This window comes from Zootoca vivipara, chromosome 3 (assembly GCF_963506605.1).
Source record: "Zootoca vivipara chromosome 3, rZooViv1.1, whole genome shotgun sequence".
NCBI classification, from domain to species: Eukaryota; Metazoa; Chordata; class Lepidosauria; order Squamata; family Lacertidae; genus Zootoca; species Zootoca vivipara.
The window spans coordinates 72708159-72732492 of record NC_083278.1 but is presented as its reverse complement, the minus strand read 5'-3'; the positions used below and the strand labels follow the sequence as shown (position 1 = coordinate 72732492).

The 24334-nt window shown below is 43.8% G+C and overlaps 1 protein-coding gene across 1 annotated transcript in view; it reads left to right on the top strand.

Moving 5' to 3' along the window:
- The first annotated feature begins 3483 nt into the window (after positions 1–3483).
- GALNT2 (polypeptide N-acetylgalactosaminyltransferase 2) overlaps positions 3484–24334 on the top strand; it is a 65143-nt gene continuing 44292 nt past the window's right edge. Inside the window, exon 1 of the mRNA XM_035108474.2 lies at positions 3484–3684. Coding sequence (XP_034964365.1) covers positions 3574–3684 — 111 coding nt within the window. The 5' untranslated portion in view covers positions 3484–3573. The remainder of the gene's footprint in view (positions 3685–24334) is intronic.

The window sequence follows — 24334 nt, the reverse complement described above, 5'->3', positions numbered from 1 at the left end:
GAGAACACTATCTGTAGTGCAAAGCCTTCCTGAAATAAAACAGTTTTAAGCAGGTGACTGAAACTCAGCAGGGACGCTGCCTGCCTGTTTTCTGCTGAGAGGCAGTTCCCTTGAGGAGTTGTGCTTCTGGTCAATGAGGTCCCCCAGGTGATTGCAGTGAGTTTGTTGTGGCCCTTAATGCTGTGTCACAACTTGAGCTGGCATTTTGATGCTGGGGAAAACCCCTTTATTTGCCCAGGATTTTTAGATTCCAATTTATCCACTGCCCGATCTGTTTCATTTCCGTACCGCTCCTCCACTTTTTGTTATTGTCAGCTAAAGAACACGACAAGCAGGCAGGCTACTGAGCCAAGAAAAAAACACCGTAAAAAGTGGGTGGGGGTGGCGGGAGAGAAAAAAAGGAAAGAAACACTGCAGCAATCCAGCAATGAGTGCTGTGATCTCACCAAAATTCCAGTCAGGCGGAAAATGTTTTATTTATTTTTATTAACATCTTGTGTTAAGAGACCTATTGGAGTGATAAGCTCCAATGCTCCAATTGGCCCAGGGATGCTTTCCCACTCTCACGAAGAACAGTGTGTTAAAAAACATTAAGTGACTGAAAAAAGAAAGAACAACAACTTGATTTACTATTCAGGCCATGCTTTGCCTTTCAGAGGCATCACTCCAAGGCATGGCCTATTGTTATGAAAACATAAAAATCCAGGATCGCTAACCAGATAAAATGGATCACTCCTCTCCAAAGTCCATTTTCTGTTAGGCAAGAGCCAAACTAACAGGGGGCATGAAAGCAGCTGTGGCAGATCCCTACATCTAAGCCAAAAAGTGCCCCGTCATATAAAAAACAGGGGGGGTGTAGGTTCTGATTCAAGGAGGTGCAGAGCCAAGGTGTATGGGACCCTCCCTCTCTGCCTCATCTCCCCCTTATCCCACAAGCAGAATCTGAGCACAAGACGCCTCTCCTCTCCTGTGGTCTCCAGCAGCTGTATTCTGAAGCATTGCGGCCTCCAACTGTGGGACAAAACCAGTGTGTTGGGGGCAGGGGGAAGAGGCATAAGCTGGCCCCACTGTTCTACCTGGGCTTCCAAAGCTAGGCTGCTCAATACCTGCAAAACTAGCCTGTTGCCTTCAGGATTGTTCCTGTTACCTAGTACTGTTGCCTATTCATGTCTTATTCCAATTCACACATGCAGGCATTAAAAAGGAATGTAACCAGAATGAGCCAGTGCAGTGCAGTGCATTGAATTGTTTGGATTTCCCCGTTTTGCCTAAGCAACTGAGCCGAGTTCCCCCAATTGTTGCACTGCCCAGGTGATTTAATAGCCAACAAGTTCAGCATAGCAAAGGCCAGTTGCCTCAGCAACAGGGACAAGTTCTCTCACCCCCTTCTGAGTAAAGACAATGAAGGGCTAGCATTTCTTCTAATGCTTTCCCACCCTTTGTCTCTTGGAAGTGAGCATTTTAAGAAACTTGGGTGTTACTGAGCTAAATTCTCATATATTTCAGATGTCATATCTTTCAATGATAGATACATGGTCATAGAGGGTAGTGTGTGTGTGTGTGTGTGTGTGTGTGTGTGTGTGTGTATGTGTGTGTATATATATATATATATATATATATATATATATATATATATATATATATGATGGTGTCCACCTGAGAGGTGCCGGAACTGAGTTCTGGCTGTAAAAAAGCCCTGGATATATATACTGTATATATCCCCAGGGCTGGTGGACACCATTATTGCCATTACAAGAAAACAAGGGAGGCGTTCATTATTTTGAGTTCTGGCACCTCATTTTCTAGAAAAATAGCACTGTATACAGTATATCAGGCATCCCCAAACTGCGGCCCTCCAGATGTTTTGGCCTACAACTCCCATGATCCCTAGCTAACAGGACCAGTGGTCAGGGATGATGGGAATTGTAGTCCAAAACATCTGGAGGGCCGAAGTTTGGGGATGCCTGCAGTATATCCTGTTCTTCAGTCAAAACAGGTTCCCAGGACTGCTTACAAATCACTAAAAAAAGAAACAGATTGTAAGCCTGAGGCCAAGGACTAACAAGACCTTGATAGGGAGGTATGCAAACTCAAATTCACATTATTAGTTCCAAGTTGTTCTATTAACCATTTGAAATGGAAAATCTCAAGGAGAGACAGGACCAAAAGCTTATGGTCTTTCAGGATAAATAAAGAAATAAGAACCTATCTTTCATGCTCAAGAAAGCAACCCCTGGTCACATAGCCACAGACAGATTGTAAACGGGCCCTTATAGACGCCCAGAGATTTAGCCCAGGCCAACCCCCTTTGTCGTTAGCCATATGTAAGTTTGTGGAAAGGCACAGTCATAGCATATAAAGACCTGGGTTTTATCTATAGAAGAAGATCTCCTGGGAAGATGATGATGATGATGATGATAATAATAATAGTAATTTATTACTTATACCACACCCATCTGGCTGGGCCTCCCCAGCCACTCTGGGCAGCACATACACACATCTAACAGAGTATAGTTTCCCATTTGTTTTAATTTAAGAAGTTCCAACTGTTTTTTTCCCATTCAATTGCAATGAATTTGTTTCAATTTCCATTCACCTGAACTGTATTTGTTTCATTCTCCCCATTAACTCTTATTTATAATCGGAGAGCCTGTTGCTCCCCCCCCCCCCAGCTTGTAAGAGTGGCATATTTAATGCAAAGAGTATTTAAGTTTCAGGCATTCCGTTATTCGGATATGCCAAATGTCAGGCAGCTTGCACAAAGAGCCCCATACCCCCGTGCAGTTACATAGGCACAAGTCAGCTCTGCGCAGGTCGAGAGCGGCTTAAGGAGGCTGTTTGCACCCTCTCCCCCCAACACGATCCACGGTGCAATCCTAGGCACGTTTCCTTGCAAGTGAGCCCGATGCCGCTTACACCCAAGTAAGCGCACAAGAGCGAGTGGCTCCGGAGTAAGCCCCCACTGAACTTAAACCATGCATTGGGTTGCTCTGCGCGCCATTTCCCGTTGCTGCTCTGGAAATCTCTGCTGGAAGGGCAGGTCGTGATTTTGCTCTGATCTGCCCACCGAGGTGACCCGCACAGCCGTCGGGGGTCTCCCGAGATCCCGCAGCCCTTCCGAGGAGGAGCCGCACCGGGCGCCTCCGCCTGCCTGACTTGAGCTCCGCGTTTGCAGGAGGAGCTGGGCGAAAAGAAGCAGCGGCAGGAGAGATCCGCTGCTGCTCCTCCGCTCCGACTCCTCGCCGCCGGCACAGATCTCATGTCCGTCTCGCCGGATGAGGACCCCTCCCACTACGCGCTTAGGCCGCGCGAGGCGCCCCCCCCCCCCGCCTCGGTGGGAGGGACCCCAGGAGGCTTAGCGTGCTGCAACCATGGCGACGCGCCTGGCCCCGCCCCTCGCGGGGCAGGCCGGCTCGCGATTGGCCAGGGGGTGGGCCGTCGCCCTCTGCCCCCTGACCCTGCGCGGCAGCAGCGGCGGCGGCAGCGGAGGTAGCGGCGGCGGCGCCTGCTGCCCGTTTCCTGCTGGCCTGGCGGCGGCTGGTGCCGCTGCTGCAGCATTGGGCGGGCGGGAGAATGCGGCGCCGGTCTCGGCTGATGCTCTGCTTCGCTTTCCTCTGGGTGCTGGGCATCGCCTACTACATGTACTCGGGCGGTAGCGCCGCGCTCGCCGGAGGCGGCAGGAAGGTGAGCAAGGAGAGCGCCAGGCAGGCAGGCGCCCACACCGGCCAGGCGACGTCGCGGCTCCCTGACCGGCTTCCTCCGGTGGCGGAACAATGCCGGTCCCGCCGCCTCCCCGTGACGGCGGCGTCCCGCTCCCTGCCTTTCCTCTCTCCCCGCGGCTCACCTCAGCCAGCCGCCCTGCCCGTCCCGTCGCCCGCAGAACCGCGCGGCGCCGCCTCTTCCCCGCCCCACGCGCCTAGCTTCGAGGACCGGCTTCCTTCTCCTCCTCCTCACGTCTCCCGCTCCGAAGCTGAGCGGGAAGGAGCCCCCCGTCCCCTCCCTCGGCTGCCCCCGCGTCTCTTCTCGCCTCCCCGATGGGCGAAAGAGGAGGCGAGCTCCTTTCTCCTACCGCCCTCCTTTTCCCCACGGGACGAGGAGTCCCTTCGAAATGGGGTTTGGGCGGCAGAAAGCAGCGCCGTAAAATATGGCGCTCCCCCCCAGTTGCCCGCTTCCCCCTTCTCTATTTCGGGGGTCGATGGGGCTTTTCCTTCGGTCGGTGAGGGAGAGGGCACTGCTTCCTTGTCTTGCAGGGGAGGGAAAGCCGCCTGCGACGTGGGGAGGGGGAGGGAGGCGAGACTCTGGCTGTGGGGGTGGAGTGGGGGGTTTCCCCTCCAGCGTCTCCCTCTTCCGCTTTCCGTCTCCACCCCATCCAGGAATCGACACGAGGTTAGGCTGCTGCTGCCTCCCCTTCTCTCTCTCGCTCTCTGCCTAGGGAGGAGTGGAAGGAGTTCGCCCTCCAAGCGCGAGGGATCGCCTGCCTCCCCCCTCCCCCCCCTTGCTGGCTCTCTTCGGAGAGGAACACAGAAGCGCGCCTGACTCTCCCCGTTTTTCTCTGTAAAAAAAAAAAATAGAAAAAGAAAATAAAAGAAATTAAGCAGATGGTTTCTTTGTGGACTTAAGCCTGGTTTCCAACTCGTCATTGCACGAGTCGCTTCGCAGCCAACTGAAGCGAGCCACGTCGCAGTTTGTGGGGGAATTGGCATGGGAGGGAGCGTTGTTAGGGGGAAAGGGGGGAAGCTGGTAAGAATTGCTACGGATTGACACTTCTCTGGATGAATTGCTTGTTTATGGCGTGACGATTCTCTCTTCTGCATAGGCTCCGACCTTGGAAATACTTTCATTGCCCCTCTTGTCTATGTGAAGTACTGTATCTCACCTCCACCCCCTGCCCAGTATTGAGGGTATAAATACTGCTGAAGCTAGAAGTGAAATTAGTGAATGTGATTTTTCCAAACAATTGACCACTTTCCACTGTATTTGTTTAGTGATGTGTTCTTTAGCTATAATTGGGTCCAGTGGGTTGATCTTCAGATTTCTGGAATGTAAAGAGCAGGTCTCTTTTCCAGTACAGTGCCTGTTCTTTGGCTTTGTCCTCTTGAAATAATTCTGTGAATATTTGGGTAGTGCTGAATATGTGCAGTGCTGAAACAGTTGCTTCACTAAGCTGTTTTAATCTTTCAGGTGGCCTATCATGATAGTTCATTGAGCAGGAAATATTTCAGGCAATATGTGAATTGGAGCCATAGAGCAGTGGTACTAACTCTTGTCCAGAGTCTCAGTGTTGCTAAACCATTTATCATACCGGCTGGGGCTGTTGGGTCTTGTAGTTTAGTGACATCTAAAGAGCTACAAGTAGCCACCACTGCCCGAAAATTAGAGGTTTTTTCTCAGTCCTGGAAATTTTTTATATTGGAGTTAAGTTCAGTGGTTTGACAGTCTGTCTTTATAATGGAATTATCTTGCTTTAAATAAATAAAAAATGCAAAATTTTGAAATCCAGGGATTCCTTTCATATATTGCGAGTTGCTGGTATATAAAAGGGATACAGTACCAAGAACTGACTTCAAGATGATTTGAAAGTTTTCTTATTTTCTTGCTTTGCCAAATAGAAGTACGAGGATTAAGTATTGGAAACACAATATAGTATGTTGCCAGAAATATTATGTTGTAAATTGTCACAATATGAATTCAGGAAGTAATAAACTGATCATAGAAGCACAATAAATTCTTGCTAGTACTATTTTAACTTGATTCTCCAACCAAGCCAGTTAGTCATGTGTGCCAAAAATCGGCATTGATTGTGATATTGTCACTCTTTCAGAACCAGTGACCACATTAGTGCTTCAAAGTGCTGGTCCAAAGGAGTAAACAAATGAATTGTTGCCCTATGTCCATGAAAGCTTTCATTAGCATAGTTGTCATTTTGGGTGTTATGATTAGTGTGCTCAAAGTTGAGAATAAAACCTGTCATTTTAGGAGCTAAGGAATGTGAAATGTAAAAGGTTAGAATTACAAAAATGAGCTACAAACTTAACATGGATCTAAAGTGGAGAAAGTCTGAAGTAATGGCCCAGTTGAGCTGAAGGTCTGTGACCACAAGTGGGGGAAATGAACAATTATACACGGATTGGTGATTTAGGATTCTATTTTCTCTCAGTGAAGCATAACATTTAATTCCAACCTTTAGAATGGCCTAGTAATTGTAAGCAGAGGAAGAGGTGTGTAAACGTAATAGCTTTTGAAATTGTTGTAAAAGGCTCATTAACAGGGGATGTCAGACTTTGAAATAAAACTTGAAGTGGTGTGCGTGCTTTATGAATAGAAATCCTACTGCTGGGGAAATCGGGAAATTCACTTTAATTACTTACAAAGCAAATAATTACAACTTTAATATATCAGATTGACTATATTGAAATCTTGATTATTTAGTTTACATGGTACTCAAGTGATACTTCATTCAGTTACTAAGTTCAGCCAGTTTTTGGGCGCGCTCCCCTGTTCTGTCACTTATCCTTGGTGTTATCTCACTTCTGGTCACTGCTTTCGTTCGTATGTCTGCCTGTCTGTATATATAAGTATTCTATGGAAACTGGTCCATTGGTAGCCAGAAGGACTAGTAGAGGAGGTACAAGCTATAGGAGAGAGAAAGAAGTGGGGTGGTGGTGAGCCTATATAGGGCTTTAGTTTGTAGTACAACATTGAAATGGTAATATATTTATTATATTTATTATTCTTTATTTCTGTGCTAATGGAGATGTGTATGGGCCTCCCCCATCTTCTATTATCTTCACAACAACCTTGTATGGTAGGTTAGGGCGGCTATGGGGTAGGAATAATCCTTAGGTTACATAGTGACCTTCAAGGCCAGGTCACAAGATCTATCAAACCACTGGCTTCCTGGTTCCTATGGTAGTAGTAGCACTCTAACCTTTAATCTCACACTGACTCACTTATTCACCAAGCTAATCTTGATGAAGGAGTGTCACATAGACTTGCAAATTGAAGAGTGCTCCTCCCACCCTTGAGTATTATGCAGAGCTAACTGAATTCTTATTGAGATGTCCAGGCATATACGGTAACATTTTTCCAATGAGGGCAATGTGCTTCCATTCTCTTTTAATTTCAACCCTGTGATGCAGACTGTGATTGTGTATATTGAGTATATATTAATATCAGCTTATGCTTATGGAAATGCATTGGGTGATAAATTTCACTTATTTATACTACCGTACTACCTTACATTTTATACAAAATAAAAAAGATTGGTATAGTCGTTAGGTACTGGTATCCTATAAATAAATAAACATTACACCTTGATTATCAACATCTGTTGGTGCCTCTACCGAACTCATTTCCATAGCTGTGAAATCTTGTCCAGTATGAAATATTTTGTGGCTGTAGGAAAAATTGTGCCTTAACTTTTGCTTAAGGGATTTGTGGTAGGCAGACAGAGTACTGTAGTCATTCCACAACATTACTGTATGGAAGGTTAAAATATTTTCCTGCTTTGGGCAAGAGATTTCCAGCTCTTCTATAAGTCTCATCTTTTGAATCTTAAGTTAAAAAACAGGTTTCAAATGGCTTTCAATATCCATTAATCTGTCAGTGCCTTGTTCCAAATGTTATGTGGTCCCAGTGGAACACAGGACTTGCAGAGTTCTGGAGACAAGATTAGCAGAGCTTTGAGAAAACTCTTCTAGATTGGCTCACTAGCAGTTTAACGACGATAGTGCTTTTTTGTATAGTGCTTACAATGTTCAGTGTGCTTAACATGTGCCTTACACTACAACTCTGTAATGTAAATTGGTACTATTTCACCCAGGTGTGAGCCTAAGGTTGAGGGAGAGTGGCTTGCCTAAAAGCACCTTGTGAGTTCATGAGATAGAGGTGAGATTAGAACCCAGGGCTATTAGGATAAAATGGAGCGGGGGGGGATGAGGTATGCTCCCTTGAGCTTCTTTGATGAAAGGTTGGTTATAAATATATTGGAAATAAATACTTTAGCATATTGATGGTATACTAGCAGGGGTGTACAAAGGATCAAAACTAGGGGGGAACATGGGCGGGGCTACGGAGCCCAGGTGAAACTGACTCCGGTCTCACCTAGGCACCGCGAAGCTTTTTGCAGTCGGCGGTGCCAGGGGTCCGCCGACAGCACGCAGCCAAGGTGCTCGCTCTGGCCCGCCGGGCTGTCCCCGGTGCACTATGGCCAGGACCCCGACGGAGCGCACAGCTGTGGGTGAGAGTGGCGCTGCTGGCGGGGCTGGTGGGCAGAGGCGGAGCACAGCCCGGCAGAGCATGAGTTCGGCGTTCCCGCCCACCGCGCCGTGCCCTCTCTCCAGCTTCCCGTCGTGCTCTCTGGTTCCCCGCCACGCTTGGCCTTGCCGGAGGGTGCGACGGGGAGCTGGAGGGAGGGCATGGCGCGGTGGGCGGGAACGCTGAACTCACGCTCTGCCGGGCTGTGCTCCCCGCCTCTGCCCACCAGCCCCGCCGGCAGGGCCACTCTCGCCCACGGCTGCGCCAGCCCTGCTTCTAGGGGGGCAGCTGCCCCCTGCCCCACGCTGGGTACGCCCATGTATACTAGATATATTTTTCTTTTGAAGGACATGGAATAATAAATACCACAATGTACTCCTGAATTCTAACTGAGAATCCCAAAAAATGGAAGTCAAGTCCCCCCTACTGAATAGACAGCTCTCACTAAATGTGATGCTAAAAATAGTGAAATTGACAAGTTGCAAATTATAGTACGGTAGCTGTGTGTGTGTGTAAGTGTAAAATATTACTTAATTAACTGAAGATGAATAACTTGCCATTACTGCTGCATGCTGGTGACTTAAGTCCCTCTCATATACAGTGGTACCTCTACTTACGAATGACTCGACTTACGAATGTTTTTACTTACAAATGGAGCTCTGTCCGCCATCTTGGATGCTGTTTAGATAGGATTTTTTCTACTTACAAATTTTTAGATAGGGCTTAGATAGGGTTTTTAGATAGACTTACGAATTTTTTCTCCCAATGCATTCCTATGGGATTCGACTTACAATTTTTTTTGACCTACGAATGTGCGTTCGGAATGCATTAAATTTGTAAGTAGAGGTACCACTGTATATGGATGTTTGCCAGGCAGGTGAACAGTGGCTTATTGAATGAGGCGGTCCTAGCAGTTTTCCAGTCATCTGCAGAAGCTGTTGAAGGATTCCCTTCTTCCTCTTTTTTTAAAGCCATATGTAACTTGAATTGTTAAAAATAAATTTTAGCTTAAGCTGCTTTAAAAGGTGTGCTAGCAACTTGAAAGTCATTCATAAGTGATTTTTTAGTAATACATTTTTCTTTACACTGAATATGCAAATCAAAACTAGCTCTGTCATGTTTTGTATTTGTCTGGTGTCCTAACTACATCTTACTACTGCACCTGGTTATGGGAAGTGACGTAGGTTAAGCCTGGCAGGACAACTTACTTTGTGGCATTAACCCCATCATGCATTAATTAGACTTAAGCATGTTGTTATACGAGACTGGTTATCCTACAAGATCTGTCCTTTCTATTGAGATTGATTATTTGATTTCTATATCGTTTATTTATTTTCCTTCTGACACACCCTCCCTCTTAGTCTCTGGGTCCAACTCACTGGTCCAACATATTCTCACCTCACCCATGAAGGTCTCACAATGAGAACAGTTCCTGGAAACAGTGGTCTTCACCCTAGTCTCTCACTCTAGATTTGCATTTTACGGGCAGGCTCAAGGTGGATAAGCATTTCCTCAGGCTACCCACAGCTGTGTCCCATTCAGCTGCCTTCACCACACCCAGTTTCAGATACAACTGGTTTGTTGAGTTTCCCAGGAGGTTCAAAGGAATGGGAAGAGGACCCCCTCCACTCAGTTCTTTCTTCATTCTCTGTCCTTTCCTCCTCTTCCAACCTATCTTGCAGATTGCATAAAATAAGCAAGTTTACATTTCATGCCTGCTGTCTGTCTGCCACAGTCCTTTTGTGGAAGATGAAAACCATACTACTATTGGTAAACCAGGTTAGTTTGATTTAGCTGAAAGTGCTTAACCACATAATGGCAGCTTCCATCTGCATGACTGTTCATGAAACCACTGCTGCGTAACTTGCTTTAGGGAGTTCATCAGATTAGGGTTAAACTTGCCACATATGGTAAAAAGCTTGAGAATCATGCAAATGGCAGAGTTGTGTCAAGATTTGCACTGCCAGAAAAGGAGGTGGCTGCGGTATATATTGTGTGGCTTTTGAAGAAGGACTATCAATCAGTACTCATAATATCAGGGGAATATTGGCAATAGATGTTCTTTAGCATGCTGTATCATTGATTGCTTAATTACTAAAACACTGTTCTGGTTGTGCTGAAAATTCTTCATGACCTCAAACAAAAATTTAGGCACTGGGTAATTCACTTTGTTATGAAAAATCCTACTGAGATACAGTTTTTAAAGTATGGTTTTCACAAATTGACAACTGCTTTTTCTAGGCTTAACCAGCTGTTTAGTGCTATGTTCATAGTGAAGTAGTTAAACGCTACTTTTTATAGCTTTAATTGCTAAATGTTTTCTTCACTTCCATTAGTAAAACATCTGGCTTTCTTTTGATGTTCTCTCTGGGTGACAGCTGAATGACAAAATAATTGTAAAAAATACAATAAATAACCTGCTGTGAGAAATTAGAACTGTGTTTAATGTTTAGCATGTTATCTTAATAGCAGCTTTTCTTCAATATGATATATTAAAACAGCTTGTATTCTTGTCAGAAATAGGTAAAGGTAAAGGGACCCCTGACCATTAGGTCCAGTCGTAACCGACTCTGGAGTTGCGTGCTCATCTCGTGTTATTGGCCAAGGGAGCCGGCGTACAGCTTGTGGTTCATGTGGCCAGCATGACAAAGCCGCTTCTGGCTAACCAGAGCAGTGCTCGGAGACGCCGTTTACCTTCCCGCTGTAGCGGTACCTATTTATCTACTTGCATTTTGACGTGCTTCCGAATTGCTAGGTTGGCAGGAGCAGAGACCGAGCATGATCCAACTCCTGCCATTTAAACAAATCTGCCATTTAAACAAATCTGTCTGCCTATGTCCTACCTTATTATCAGATGTCAAGATGCATTTGCCACCTCTATGGCAAAATGATTGGCTAATCCCATTAGCCAGTTGTGGTTCCTGCAGAGAGGGTACAGCCTCATTGCCTGCATCTAAAAGCATTGGGCTGGATTCAACTAAACCTTGCACTGAAGTCAGTGCAAGGACTCTTGGTAGTGTGACAAGGTTTTCCTTCCTCTCCTTCCCTGATGTGTTCCCCTATGTCCCCAGATCTGCTCTGGAGGGTCAGGAAAACTCCCAGAATGTGTCGGGGGAGTAGAGGGGATATCATTTCATTTAGCAAGCAAAATTCATGTGCTGATGGAATGATCATGTTGGCACAATGTTGAATTCTACTCCACAGGAGACAGGAAATCATGCCTTCTTTCCACAGTGCAGTCTGTCATTCAGTGATGGAAGTCCCCTGGTGGAGGTAATTAATACATACTGCTTCCCCATGAGAATCATGCAAATGTAGTTGAGATTTATACGGTCAGATCATGAGAGTCAAACTCAAATCTCCTGTCGGTCATACTGGCAGTCTTCAGATAGATACTTGACACTCACTGCAGCAGGACAGGAAGTTGTGATATCTTTATGGTACAGTAAATATGTGCATATAAAGAACAGGATTCTGTTGGCTGTTCATAGTAAGCTTGGTTATGTTGGAAGTACTTTTGGTTGTGTAGGCTGCAGGCAAAAATAATGAGCAAAACAATGGGCAAAAATAAAGAGTTTTCACTTGCATAGGCTTCTTTGATATGGCAAGTGCATTGTCCATCGGTGCCAGCTGCTTGTGTGGTTGACAAGCTAGAGCCTTTTAAAGAATGTTGCTAAATGTAGGTCTAAGCAGTACAGCTAGAGAATTAGCTGGCACAGTTGACGGGTTCATTACCTTTTCTTTATTGATGAGGAGCTTAACTGAAATTTGGATTTGTATCAATGACAAATAATGGACTTACACAATGCTTTTTAGCCTCCGTGCCAGAAGTCTGTGAAAGCCAAGTTAGTCACAGAATAACAACAACAAAGTGTTACAAACAGTTATTAGATCCACAAACAAATTATAAAAGCAGGAGGTTGGCACATATCAAAAGTTGATAGCTACATATGCCCTACATTTTTAAACCTGGAAGAATGTGTACCTTCATAGCCAAGGTCGCTGTAGATCACTGACACTGATTGTTGCTGCTGAACTAGCAAAGTTCTCTTCATATCTTGTATCTCCTTAAAAAAACAGAGATTCTTGGTCCAAATTTGGCACCAGGAAACAAGGTCCATTATTCTTCAGTCGTAAGATGCATGACAGTGTGCCTGTACTTATGTACTGCTGATCAGCTGTAATACCGGTAGATTCATGCAGGGATTGAAGTCCTATAATGTGTGCTAATAGTGAAAAATAATAGCAGTATAGGTTACCACTTAAGTTAGTAAAAATTGAGTGAGATGATTTCCCACTGCTTTTTTAAAAGCATGACCTAACTGCTTTACTTTAGGAAAATATATCCTTCATAAACCACTTTAAAACAAATGGCTTTGGTGTACAGTGGTACCTCTAGCTACAAACACCTCAATACAAATGCTTTGGGCTATGCACGTGGCAAATCTGGAAGTAATGGAAAGGTTTTTGCCGCCTGTGCAGAAGCGGACTACCGCTGCAAGTGCAGAATGGGCGCTTCTGGATGTGAATGTTTCGGGGTAAGAACGGACCCCCAGAACGAATTAAATTTGTATCCAGAGGTACCACTGTACCACTGTAGGAGATAGTCTAATATGGTCAAAAGGAGTGTGTTTCTTGTTATTGACATGGATATAGTTCATGTATATTCAAGCCCTACATATTTTGCTTCTAGGCTGCTTTTTTGTATTCAGCAGGAGAGCCTGCCCAAACTACAGGATGTTTCTCCCTCTCTCCCTATCTTGACACTATGTTTTCTGGTAGTTGTTGTGTTATAGGGCGGTGTTCATGCTTTTAAAAGGTGCAATGATGCGAACCTAAGGATGTGGTAGGCAACAGAGGTATGTTTTGCTGAATGTCTGCCTTAATATGGGATCTGGTCATGCGTCTACATATTATGTGCTATGCAACAGATGTATGCTGTTTGAATTTACAATTCAATCTCTAAAGCCTAGCTTGCACTCCAGAGTTGAAAATGGTGGTCTTCTATAATTAAGCAGGGTTTGATCCCAGAATGAATGGTAAGTAGATGATATTCTCTGGCTTCAAATATCACACTGTTTAGAAGCCATGATAATTTATTGCGTTTCTGGGCGCCGAATCTTCATTCCTTTTAGCTCTGTGCATTCTCCCAGCTGTCTAGTAGCGTATCTAAATATGTAACCAATGTGTACATATTTGGTTTCAGTTTAAACTGTTCCGAGTAGTGATGAAGCTGTGGTTCCCCATTTCTTGGTTTAGAATTTGCCTAAGTTCTAAATGAAAAATGAAAAAAAATATGATGGTAAGACAGCAATGGAAAATATTTTTCCCTTTTCTTTTTTCTCTTGTCAAGGCTACATTCTATTTGGGATAAGCTGTTGGGGGCTGTATCCTATTATTCACCTCTTACTCTCCATCCAGAGGGCTGCTGGATGAATAACATCTCTTTTGCCATATATCTATGTGAACTGATTACTTGCAAGGAGCTTTTGAAGTTAAGTTGATCCAATTGTGAATTTAGGCTAGATGAGTTTGCTGATTACTAGTTCTGAGTAGTTGCTCTCAGCTATGGTGTATATAGAGTTGTACCATTTTAATTCAGGGACTTGCAGAACGAACTCCTGCTCATGAAAACACGCAGTGTTATTCTTGGTCTTTCTTTCCTCGTAAATATGGAATGGGCTTATTATGGCTCTTCAGTATGCTTATTCTTGGCATGATAAACTCACATCCTCTGCCACTTCATTTTCACATGGGGAGTTGTTTGTGTGAAATGGCTGTTGTGGGAAAAAAAGTTGCAGTGTTGGAGGGAAAGGAGCATTATATGCATTGAAAAATAATTGCAGGTGTTGGGAAACCCGTGACCCTTCACATGGTGATGTACTCCCATCAACCCCAACCAGCATGCTCAATGGTCAGGTGTGGTAGTTGTAGCCCGATACCTTCTGGAGGCCCACAGGGCCCCCACCTCTGTGTTATTGCCTCAAATGCAAGTGTGTGTTCCCTTTCAGGAAATTAGGTCATAAATTGGCTACCATCGATATTGTTAGGATTACGCTGAAAGTACCAGCTTGCAAGCCTCTAATTGATGAATTAGGACAATTAGCAAACTCTTAACAATAGATTAAAACAGGCTTCCTCAACCTTGGCCCTCCGGATGTTTTTGGCCTACAACTCCCATGACCCCTAGCTAGCAGGACCAGTGGTCAGGGATGATGGGAATTGTAGTCTTAAAACATCTGGAGGGCCAAGGTTGAGGAAGCCTGGATTAAAATTGATCCTCCAGTTAAACTGGCAAAAAAATACTTCTGGAATTTGGACTCCTGGACTGCCATTACTGCTGGCTCCCTTCTCCCTGTGCTAGAAAAAAGAATCTGTGCTGACACAGCTTTTCTTAAGGGTTTAAGGAACTAGGAGCGAACTGCAGACCTTCTCCTTCTCCACACATGGAGAGCCTTCATACCTGTCTGAAGGGTATGTAAAATTTGTGTGTTCCTTGTTTCTTCCCTTGCAAGGCCTTATATTTATCTGGATTGCACATTCCACTATCCCAGTAGTAGGGTAAGTCTAGTTGGATTGTTTGTTGTTGTTGTTTAGTCGTTTAGTCGTGTCCGACTCTTCGTGACCCCACGGACCATAGCACGCCAGGCACTCCTGTCTTGCACTGCCTCCCGCAGTTTGGTCAAACTCATGTTCGTAGCTTCGAGAACACTGTCCAACCATCTTGTCCTCTGTCGTCCCCTTCTCCTAGTGCCCTCAATCTTTCCCAACATCAGGGTCTTTTCCAAGGATTCTTCTCTTCTCATGAGGTGGCCAAAGTATTGGAGCCTCAGCTTCACGATCTGTCCTTCCAGGGAGCACTCAGGGCTGATTTCCTTAAGAATGGATAGGTTTGATCTTCTAGCAGTCCATGGGACTCTCAAGAGTCTCCTCCAGCACCATAATTCAAAAGCATCAATTCTTCGGTGATCAGCCTTCTTTATGGTCCAGCTCTCACTTCCATACATGACTACTGGGAAAACCATGGCTTTAACTATACGAACCTTTGTCGGCAAGGTGATGTCTCTGTTTTTTAAGATGCTGTCTAGGTTTGTCATTGCTTTTCTCCCAAGAAGCAGGCGTCTTTTAATTTCGTGACTGCTGTCACCATCTGCAGTGATCAAGGAGCCCAAGAAAGTAAAATCTCTCACTGCCTCCATTTCTTCCCCTTCTATTTGCCAGGAGGTGATGGGACCAGTGGCCATGATCTTGGTTTTTTTGATGTTGAGCTTCAGACCATATTTTGCGCTCTCTTTCACCCTCATTAAAAGGTTCTTTAATTCCTCTTCACTTTCTGCCATCAAGGTTGTGTCATCTGCATATCTGAGGTTGTTGATATTTCTTCCGGCAATCTTAATTCCGGCTTGGGATTCATCTAGTCCAGCCTTTCGCATGATGAATTCTGCATATAAGTTAAATAAGCAGGGAGACAATATACATCCTTGTCGTACTCCTTTCCCAATTTTGAACCAATCAGTTGTTCCATATCCAGTTCTAACTGTAGCTTCTTGTCCCACATAGAGATTTCTCAGGAGACAGATGAGTTGGATTGTTAAGTCCACCCAAATTCGACTATGGCAGGCATGTCAAACTTGCGGCCCTCCAGATGTTTTGGCCTACAACTCCCATGATCCCTAGCTAGCAGGACCAGTGGTTGGGGAAGATGGGAATTGTAGTCCAAAACATATGGAGGTTCGCAAGTTTGACATGCCTGGACTATGGGATACAACACTCATCTCTGCTTTCAGGCCAAGGGAGCCAGCGTTTGTCCACAGACAGCTTTCCGGGTCATATGGCCAGCATGACTAAACCGCTTCTGGCACAATGGGACACAGTGACAGAAGCCAGAGCGCATGGATACCCTGTTTACATTCCTGCTGCAGCAGTACCTATTTATCTACTTGCACTGGTATGCTTTTGAGCTGCTAGGTTGGCAGGACCTGGGACAAAGCAACAGGAGCTCACTTCATTGCATGGATTCAAACTCCCGACCTTACAATCAGCAAGCACAAGAGGCTTCTCAGTTTGCCCAGTTATACTGTTTTGGGCAAGCCATCCCTGTTTATCAGCCACCTGACCTCATACATGTTGGGTATGGTACAGGTAAGCCTGCAGCTGCAAAGGAACAGTTGGGAGCCTTATAGCAAACTTGCCGTGGCTTTTTGCAGCCACAACTTGCATTAGGTGCTTTTTAAATATGGCTCCAAATGCAAGTTGCTGTGCTTTTGACTGAAATTGGTTTCATTTGAGAGCTCCAATTAGAAATATTCACTTATGCTTTTAGTTAACCACAGCATGTCATATTGTTCATGCCCAGTATTGTGGCTCACCTTAACCATGGTTAATTAAACCAGCATTAGAAATCAGCTTGATGTTTGCTGGTTTTGAACTAGCCATTACTATTAGTTAAGAGTAGCGGTTCCCAACCTTTTCCAAGTACAGTCTCCCCCCATGATGTGTTCTAATTTTAGGCTCTGTTAATTGAAAAATATATAACAACAAAAAACCCTGTTATGAACTCAGTAGCACTTTTCAATGAAGTGTTAAATAATTTCACTTTTAATATCACAATAAATAGTAGTAGTAGAAGATTCATTACCTGCCTTTCATCAGAAGATCATAGGGAGGGTTACAGCAATCTAAGCAACAGTTTAGGAAATTTTGAAGGAAAAGAAGACATGTGGAGTCCCAGTTTGGTCCTCCTTCCCCTTCCCAGCTGCTAACAGCACCTTTAGTCATATACAACCAAAGGGGTGTGTGTTTAATGAGAAACTCCCAAGAGACTGCAATTTGTGATCTCAATTTCAGCCCCACACAGTTGCTTTTCAACAATCAAGATTAATGTGTAAAAATGATACATGGGAAAAAATATGAGACATTGTACTTACTACCTTTGTAAACCAATAAAATCCTTTAAAAATAAATAAAAACAGCCAATTTAAAAAGTCAGAAAACAAAACAAAAATAGCTTTTGGGGCTCATTATATGACAGATAGAAGTTAGAGATGTAAAGCAAAACCCTTGGGGGTTTTGGATCTCACCATTCATCAGCTGACAATAGTAGAAGTCAGTAAATGCAAGGCTAAGAAGGGAACTGGCTAGCCAAGTTTGCTCATGTGATATCAAGCATTTAGTTACCCACCTGAGGGTTGAAGATGCAGATGCAATGAGTAGCAAAAGTGTGTCAGAACTGCAAAGCAGGTGAATGATCTGTCAGGGCCACACATGGCCTACTTTCCTAACTCCGCATGCCCACAATAATTGCCATGCCCAGCTGAGATGGGACAGGGCTGGCAGGCACTTTGCCCAGCCCTATCCCACTTCAGCTGGGCATGGCACTTCTTGTGGGTGGGTGAAGTTGGGAAAGTGCAGGCCGTGCTCAGCCCTGATGACAGATCTTTCACCAGAGGAAATTGCCAGCCAGTCCCTGTTGCAACCCATGAATCTTGTGCTGTTAGGTAGGGTGTTGTAGTTGCCCAGGGAGACCAGATCTCTTGGCTCAGCTTGCTTAGTCACTGGGGTCTTGAGACAAATTGACAGCCACAGTATTGGGCCTTGCATGAGACTGAGCGATGCCTGTGCAGAACATTCAGTGAAGGGTAACAAAAGTAGGGAGCAAGTCAAAATAATGAACTTCTTTATAATACTTAGTGAGGTGCCCTGTCATTTCCTTTTTAAATTTTTTTTGGTATTCCCTATTTCATTATTTGTGTTACTTTCCTTTGACTGTCGAAAAGCATTGAAGAAAAGCAAAGGCAAAAGGCCAAGTGCTCTATGGGGCATCCAAGAAGAAGAAAGAGGTAGCCTTGTGCGCTGGGAACAATTTTGATAAGTTGGGATGAAAAGGACTTGAGAAGATTAATGGTAGGCTTTCATTTTAATGAGCTGCATTATCACCTGGGGTTTCATCAAATCCTAGCCGTTCTCCAGTCGTTTGGAGGTTGAATGATAGAGCAAAGGCTGTAGCATTAAATTATGTGTAGTCTGCGTCTTCCCAATCCTCATCTCCTAGTTAGTAGAACGAGCAAACATGTGCAGAGCCGTTAATGCTCAACAGTAATCCATTGACAGGTTTACGGGGGGGGGGGGGCGGGGAAGCAACCCCAGTTTCTTTTAGAGAAACCCTTTTACTTCTAGGTTGGCAAGAAGATTTTGTATTTTAGTAGAGAACTCTGCAGCTGCTTTTGGAAATCTCAGCAGTAGTTTCACCAGAGCCTTTATCGAGTTTGGTACATACGGTAGTCTAAAACCAGGCACGTCCAACCTTGAGTTGCCTGCAATCTGCCAACAAATATCAAAAACTGGCAGTGATCTACAACCCTCCGAAGTCATTTAAGTTTAGTAAGTAAGTAAGTAAATCTTTACTTCACAGGTACAGTAGTTATGTTTGGATATCATTATGGCAGATCCAAATAGTTACTGGATGGAGAAGTAACTAAACAAGTGAGAGAAGTCAAATTATATTTTTATATTAGTTTGCACAGATCTGAGGAGCCAGCTTCTCTCCCTCTCCCCCTCTCTCTGTTAACTCTTTCCCTTCCGAGTCTCCCCCCCCCCCCGCAAAGGGAGCCTCACAGCTGATGTGGATCCCGATAGTGCCTGCCCTCCCTCCTTCCCCTCTGTCATAGGGGGCCACACAGCTGTTCCTGATCCCCATCGGGAAAGCCAAGCTAAACCTGCCTCCCCTCTTCCAGCAGCATCATGCAGACCTCTCCCCAGCTCGGCCACCCCCTTTCCCATTGGGAAAGTCATGCTAAGCCCGCCTCCCCTCTTCTAGCAGCATCACACAGACCTCTCCTCAGCTCCCTCACGCCTCCCTCCATCTCCCCACGCCCTCGAGCTGCTCATGGGCTTGCGATTGAAGTGTTGTACATGGCTGGTCTAAAACTAATGTGGGAATCCGTAATTTTTTTCCCTTTTGGGGGAAAAAGAATTGCAAGGGCAAAGGACTATCAAATTGAATGGAGAAGGCATGTTCCAGGCCCAAGCCTCTTTTACACAATCATCTCATTGAAAGGAGATTACAGAAGTTGGAGGAGGCAGAATTGGACAGGAGGTGGGGAGAGTCTGAGATGAAGCTGAATCCTTCCCCCAGCTGATCACGTCAGTGCCTAGGTGGCCTCAGAGTGATCACAGGAGATGGAAGGTGGGTAGAAAATTGGGTACAACCTTTGCCCTAGTAGACTAGTGCATGTGCTGCTCACTGCTGTTGGGATTATTCTTCCATAGAATCAAACAGTGCAAGTGCAATGTTTGCTTCTAGCTGTTGTGGGATGAGAAGGACTTCCTGTTGTTATTATTTTTTGCAATAGAGAGTTGGCCTCATATCTTTCCAACCTCCACTTCTCTGCCCTGAATATCCTGTCTTTCCTCCAAGGAGTCTTGGGTGAACATCAGTAGTATAAAAATGTTCACAGGGTGAACATCAGTAGTATAAAAATACAATATTAATTAGTTACAATTTATAACCTAAATAAATAATTAAGAGCGGGGTTGTATTTAAAGCTGGGTGACTTTTTCTTTTTGTTGTAGCCGCTAAAATTGGTGTGTTCTTGCAGAGACAGAAGAAATTGCCTGGGGAGGTTAGCCATCCTGTGACTTGCCCAGGGTCACACCGTAACCTCATTCTGACTTGCCCAAGGCCATGCAGCGAGCAAGTGGCAGCCTGAACCTTGGCTTCCCTCATCCAAGTTCAACGTTTCAACCACTCTGGTTCAGTTCTTTCATACTGTGATTTGTTTCTAGTAAATGGAATGCTCCTGCTGTTAAACCTTATAGCCTAATACAGAATAACACCATTTGTACGAATTAATTCTTTGCTGAGAATTATCATTTCAGAGTTGCAAGTTCATAACCTTAGGTTGGAGGACTTCATGTGCGATCCCTTTTTGGTTTGAAAGTCAAACTGGATGTGGCATGGGAGTTCCTTGATTGAAAAGTGTGATTTGATCAAAAAGGAGCTGTCTATTACCACAGTCTGGATCAGGTCCACAGGGGGGAGAGTAGCATGTAACCTTTCCTTTCATGTCATCCCCCCCCCCATTGCAAAGCTCCTTACTATAGTTGCCAACTTCCGTGGAGTCAAAAAATGTAGTTTTTAATGGAAAAAGCAAGACAGCTGGGTATCATTAATATATAGTGATGATATATTACCCCTTGATGACCTTTCCCAGTGGTTTTATTTTGATGATAAAAGCATGGGAGACACAAAGGAAGCCCAGAGTGGAACTATAGTCGTACGCTGCCACTTCTGGAATGTATTTTTCAGAAAGCAGCAGAACTACCATAAAGGAATATTCTCAGGCCAGAAAAGCAGTCCATAAGGATATCACTTGCTTCTGGTCCTACCTGCCAAACATCTAGGCAGAGAGCAGGTGTCAGGTGCTAATTCAAAGTCTATTCCAGCCTTTGGATTTTGTGTGGCATTTTTAAAAGGTTTGACAACACTGACTCAAGGCAGGTAAAATTTTTAACATTTCTCAAAAACAATTCTTAGGACTTTACTGTTTCAGGTCTTCATTGTTTAGGATACTTCTATTTTGAAAGAATACTCAGATAACTTGTTTGGAGAATTGTATCTCGGCTTAATTAGCCATGGAATGAATGAAAGCCTTGTTTTCCCAGCAGCTAGTTAAACAATTCCTCAGTTTGGATGGAATAGAAAACTGTGGTTAACCGGTTACTTCTGCATTGAATTCATACTGTGAAGGGAGAAGGGAAGTCACTGGCTGCATGTGTAGGTGCAAGTCTCATTTGTATCTCGGGTTATTAAGCCAAAATACAATAATCCAAATGTGATCAAAAACTTGCCATTTTTCTCTTTTCAAATTTATTATTGAAAGGTATAATTAAACCAGTAGTTAAGAATATGGTTGGAGAACTGCATGTTTCTTTTTGTCTTGAATAATAAAAAAGCCTGTCTAACAGCTGTTTGAATGGTTTTCGGGGTAGCACCTGTTCATATGCTGAAGAAATGAAATACTCTGAAGCACAATCTAGCACATCTTTTCCAAATGCCACCCATGCTGTCAAACTTATTTTATGATGACTGGATTGTTTATTTAATGGCTTAATAACTTTGACACAAATATTTATGGACTCTGGAGAGAAAAGGTAAAGTAAAAGCAAACTAGGAACAACTGGGGGAGGGGGGGGCAGAATCACAGTTGCATGCTAAAGGAATTAATTTGCAACAGAAGGTTCCTATTCCCTCCCAGCTGTTAACTTTTTGCTGTTGAAGCAATGTGGAATATAGGCATAGCTGCCAAGTTATCCTTTTTTTAAAAGGGAAATTCAATTATGCTGAATAGGCTTCCTCGCGAGAAAAGGGAAAACATGGCAGCTATGAATATAGGATGCATGTGTTTTACTTAGTGTAGTGCCATTAAAGGGACTACCACTTGTGGGGGTGGGGGTGAAAATTAAACCTGGAAATAATCTTGTTTTTGCAGAGAATAAGTTTCCACCCTTTGAATAAAAAATTATCTCCTCATTTCATACAGAATCTGTTTCAAAACCTCAGCAGGGCAGGGGGAGAACAATGAGCTTAGTTGCAGCCAGCTACTGCATTGAAATAGACTTTGCTACCTTATGTCCATTTAGAGGGAGAACTTCTCCCTGTCCTCTTCCTGTGCACCCCTGTGGCCTCCCCAAATCTATTCCATAGAGTTGCAGGAACCCCCAGAACAGATGTAGATGGGGCATGTGGGGAGATGAGAGGGAAAAGTTCTGTTGTACTAGTGGAAATATCTGGGCTAGTGGATCTGTTTATTTGGATACCACCCACTGCGTTTGTCCGGTCTACTCTGAGTATGACTTGGTTGATTATAGCCCATAGTGGGATGAGACACAGAATTAATAAGGATTTTTAATGATCATAATAAGGATTTTTCATCTTGGAGAAGCAGGGTACCTAAATCTTTGTATATCAGTTTATATACAAGAGACATAATGTATTCCATGTTCCTCCCCTGTAATTTAACATGTTTGCTGTTGTTTACATTGTTTGTACATGCTTCAGTGGAGGTTGTTGGATCCAGGCAACTTGCTTTCCCAAGTTGACAAAAAGGTGTTCTTTTATCCCAGGAGGGATTCATTGCTCTTTAGTTTCCTTTCAGCAAGGATTGCCAGCCTTCAAACTCTTTTAGAGAGGCTTTGCTTGAGGAACTTGCCTACCTACCCTCTGCTAGGTCTAGGAAACCTCTTTGCTTGTATGTTTTTAAGTAAAAGGGCTAATGAACTACAAAAGGTTGAGAATGTAAGTGAGTTCAGGTGCCTTCATTGAGTATGCATAACCCATACTTTTGCTATTAAAAATTGTTCTCAACGGAACTGCCTTGTCAGCAATCTGCTTCTGCTTCTGGACTATAGCCAGATCAGTCTGTGACTGAAACAAAAAGGAATCACCTTTAAACCTTCAGAATCTCAAAACTATTTGTGTTTTGAGATACTTCTTCAATGGTTACTTCATATAATGATGGCATTAAGAAACAGGGTATTGCTGAAGACCATAACAGTGGGCACCTTGCTTAGCTGGCTTTGGAAAGTCATTGTGAGGGCTGGCAGGGGTGTCAAATTTTTGATTCACTTCCCGACCCTGCACAGTAAGGCAGTGTGCAGGTTCCATGTTGAAGTACTCTTGCGACCCACTTGGTGTGAAAGGCTGGACCACCCTGATCTAGTCAGTCCCTCTCCCTTTCAACATTATTTTCATGTAGCAGACATTTACCCTCAAAGATCAGATCACACAAGCCTAAGCAACCAAATGTCACAAAGAAAATGGATCCATTCTACACGATGTATATAGAATGAATTTGCAACTGGCTGATGCAAGTGAGTCAAGTTGCACACCACAGAGGAAGGCAGAACACCTTATAAACAAGATGAATTTTGTGGGTTGCAATAGTGGAAAGGACTGGAGAAACTACTCCTGCCCCAACAGTTGGATTTTGCCAGTTGTGTGTGTTGGGAGGAGCAGGGATAGCTGAGGGGAATAGAAGTGAAAGAAAAAAAGGACATACAACACAATTCTGTGATGGTTCTCTCCGAAGCAGGTCCAGTTTAGTTCAGTGGGACTTAATCTCAGGTAAGTGCACATAGGATTGTACTGTAAAGTATTATAGTCTAGTCTGTGGCACAACTCATTTTGTTACCTTGACTTGAATGTTCGGTGCTTGTTAATACTTTGGTATGGTTTTCAAATTAAGGTTTTTTTTTATATGCCATCTCTGATGAACTTCATTGTTCCCTTAGTGGGTTGTGTATGTCAGCAGACTCCTGGACCTGCCTTGGTTTCTATCAAAACAAACCTAAATCCTGTGAAAAAACAGTTATTTAGTTACTGATTTTTCAGGAATTTAGTTGTTTAGCATAATAGAATAAACCACTGAGGAAACTCAATTAGAAACCATTTTAAAGCAGACACATTTGTAGTCATAACACAATGCTTAGTGCTGTTCTAAGGCAATTATTTTTTATGATAAAAACTAAAATGTACTCTCTTGTTTTTGATAACAAGGACTTGTATTTGACAACTCTACTGTTGCATGTTCAAGGTGTTACAGTATTTTATTATATTTATATTTGCTTAATAACATATCTTGCATTTCTACCCAAAACTTATATATACAAGGTACCTCACAGATAAAGATGAAGAATTTCCACCCACCAAAACCATAACAAAAACACAGCATAAAGACACAGCAGCAAGCAGAACTAACAAACTGCAGGCTTAAAAAAAATAAGCAGTAGGGAGTGAAAGAACTGTTCCTCTTAATGCTCAGTAGAAAAAAATAGCCTTCCCTACTGATTTAAACCTAAAAGGGAAGAAAGTTGAGTCTACCTCTAAGTTATGCTTTGATAAGTCAAAAGTTTCCCTTTGCAGAGGAAGGAACTGTTGAAAGTTAAAAATCCATGTAGTCGGAAATAAACCTTTTGTTATGCTCCTGCAGCGGTTAATTGATCTGCACTTGGATTTATTTGGTGACGGGGATTTGCGCTTGGTCTTGTGCCTGTTCAGGAAAGGATGCAGTGTTTTGCT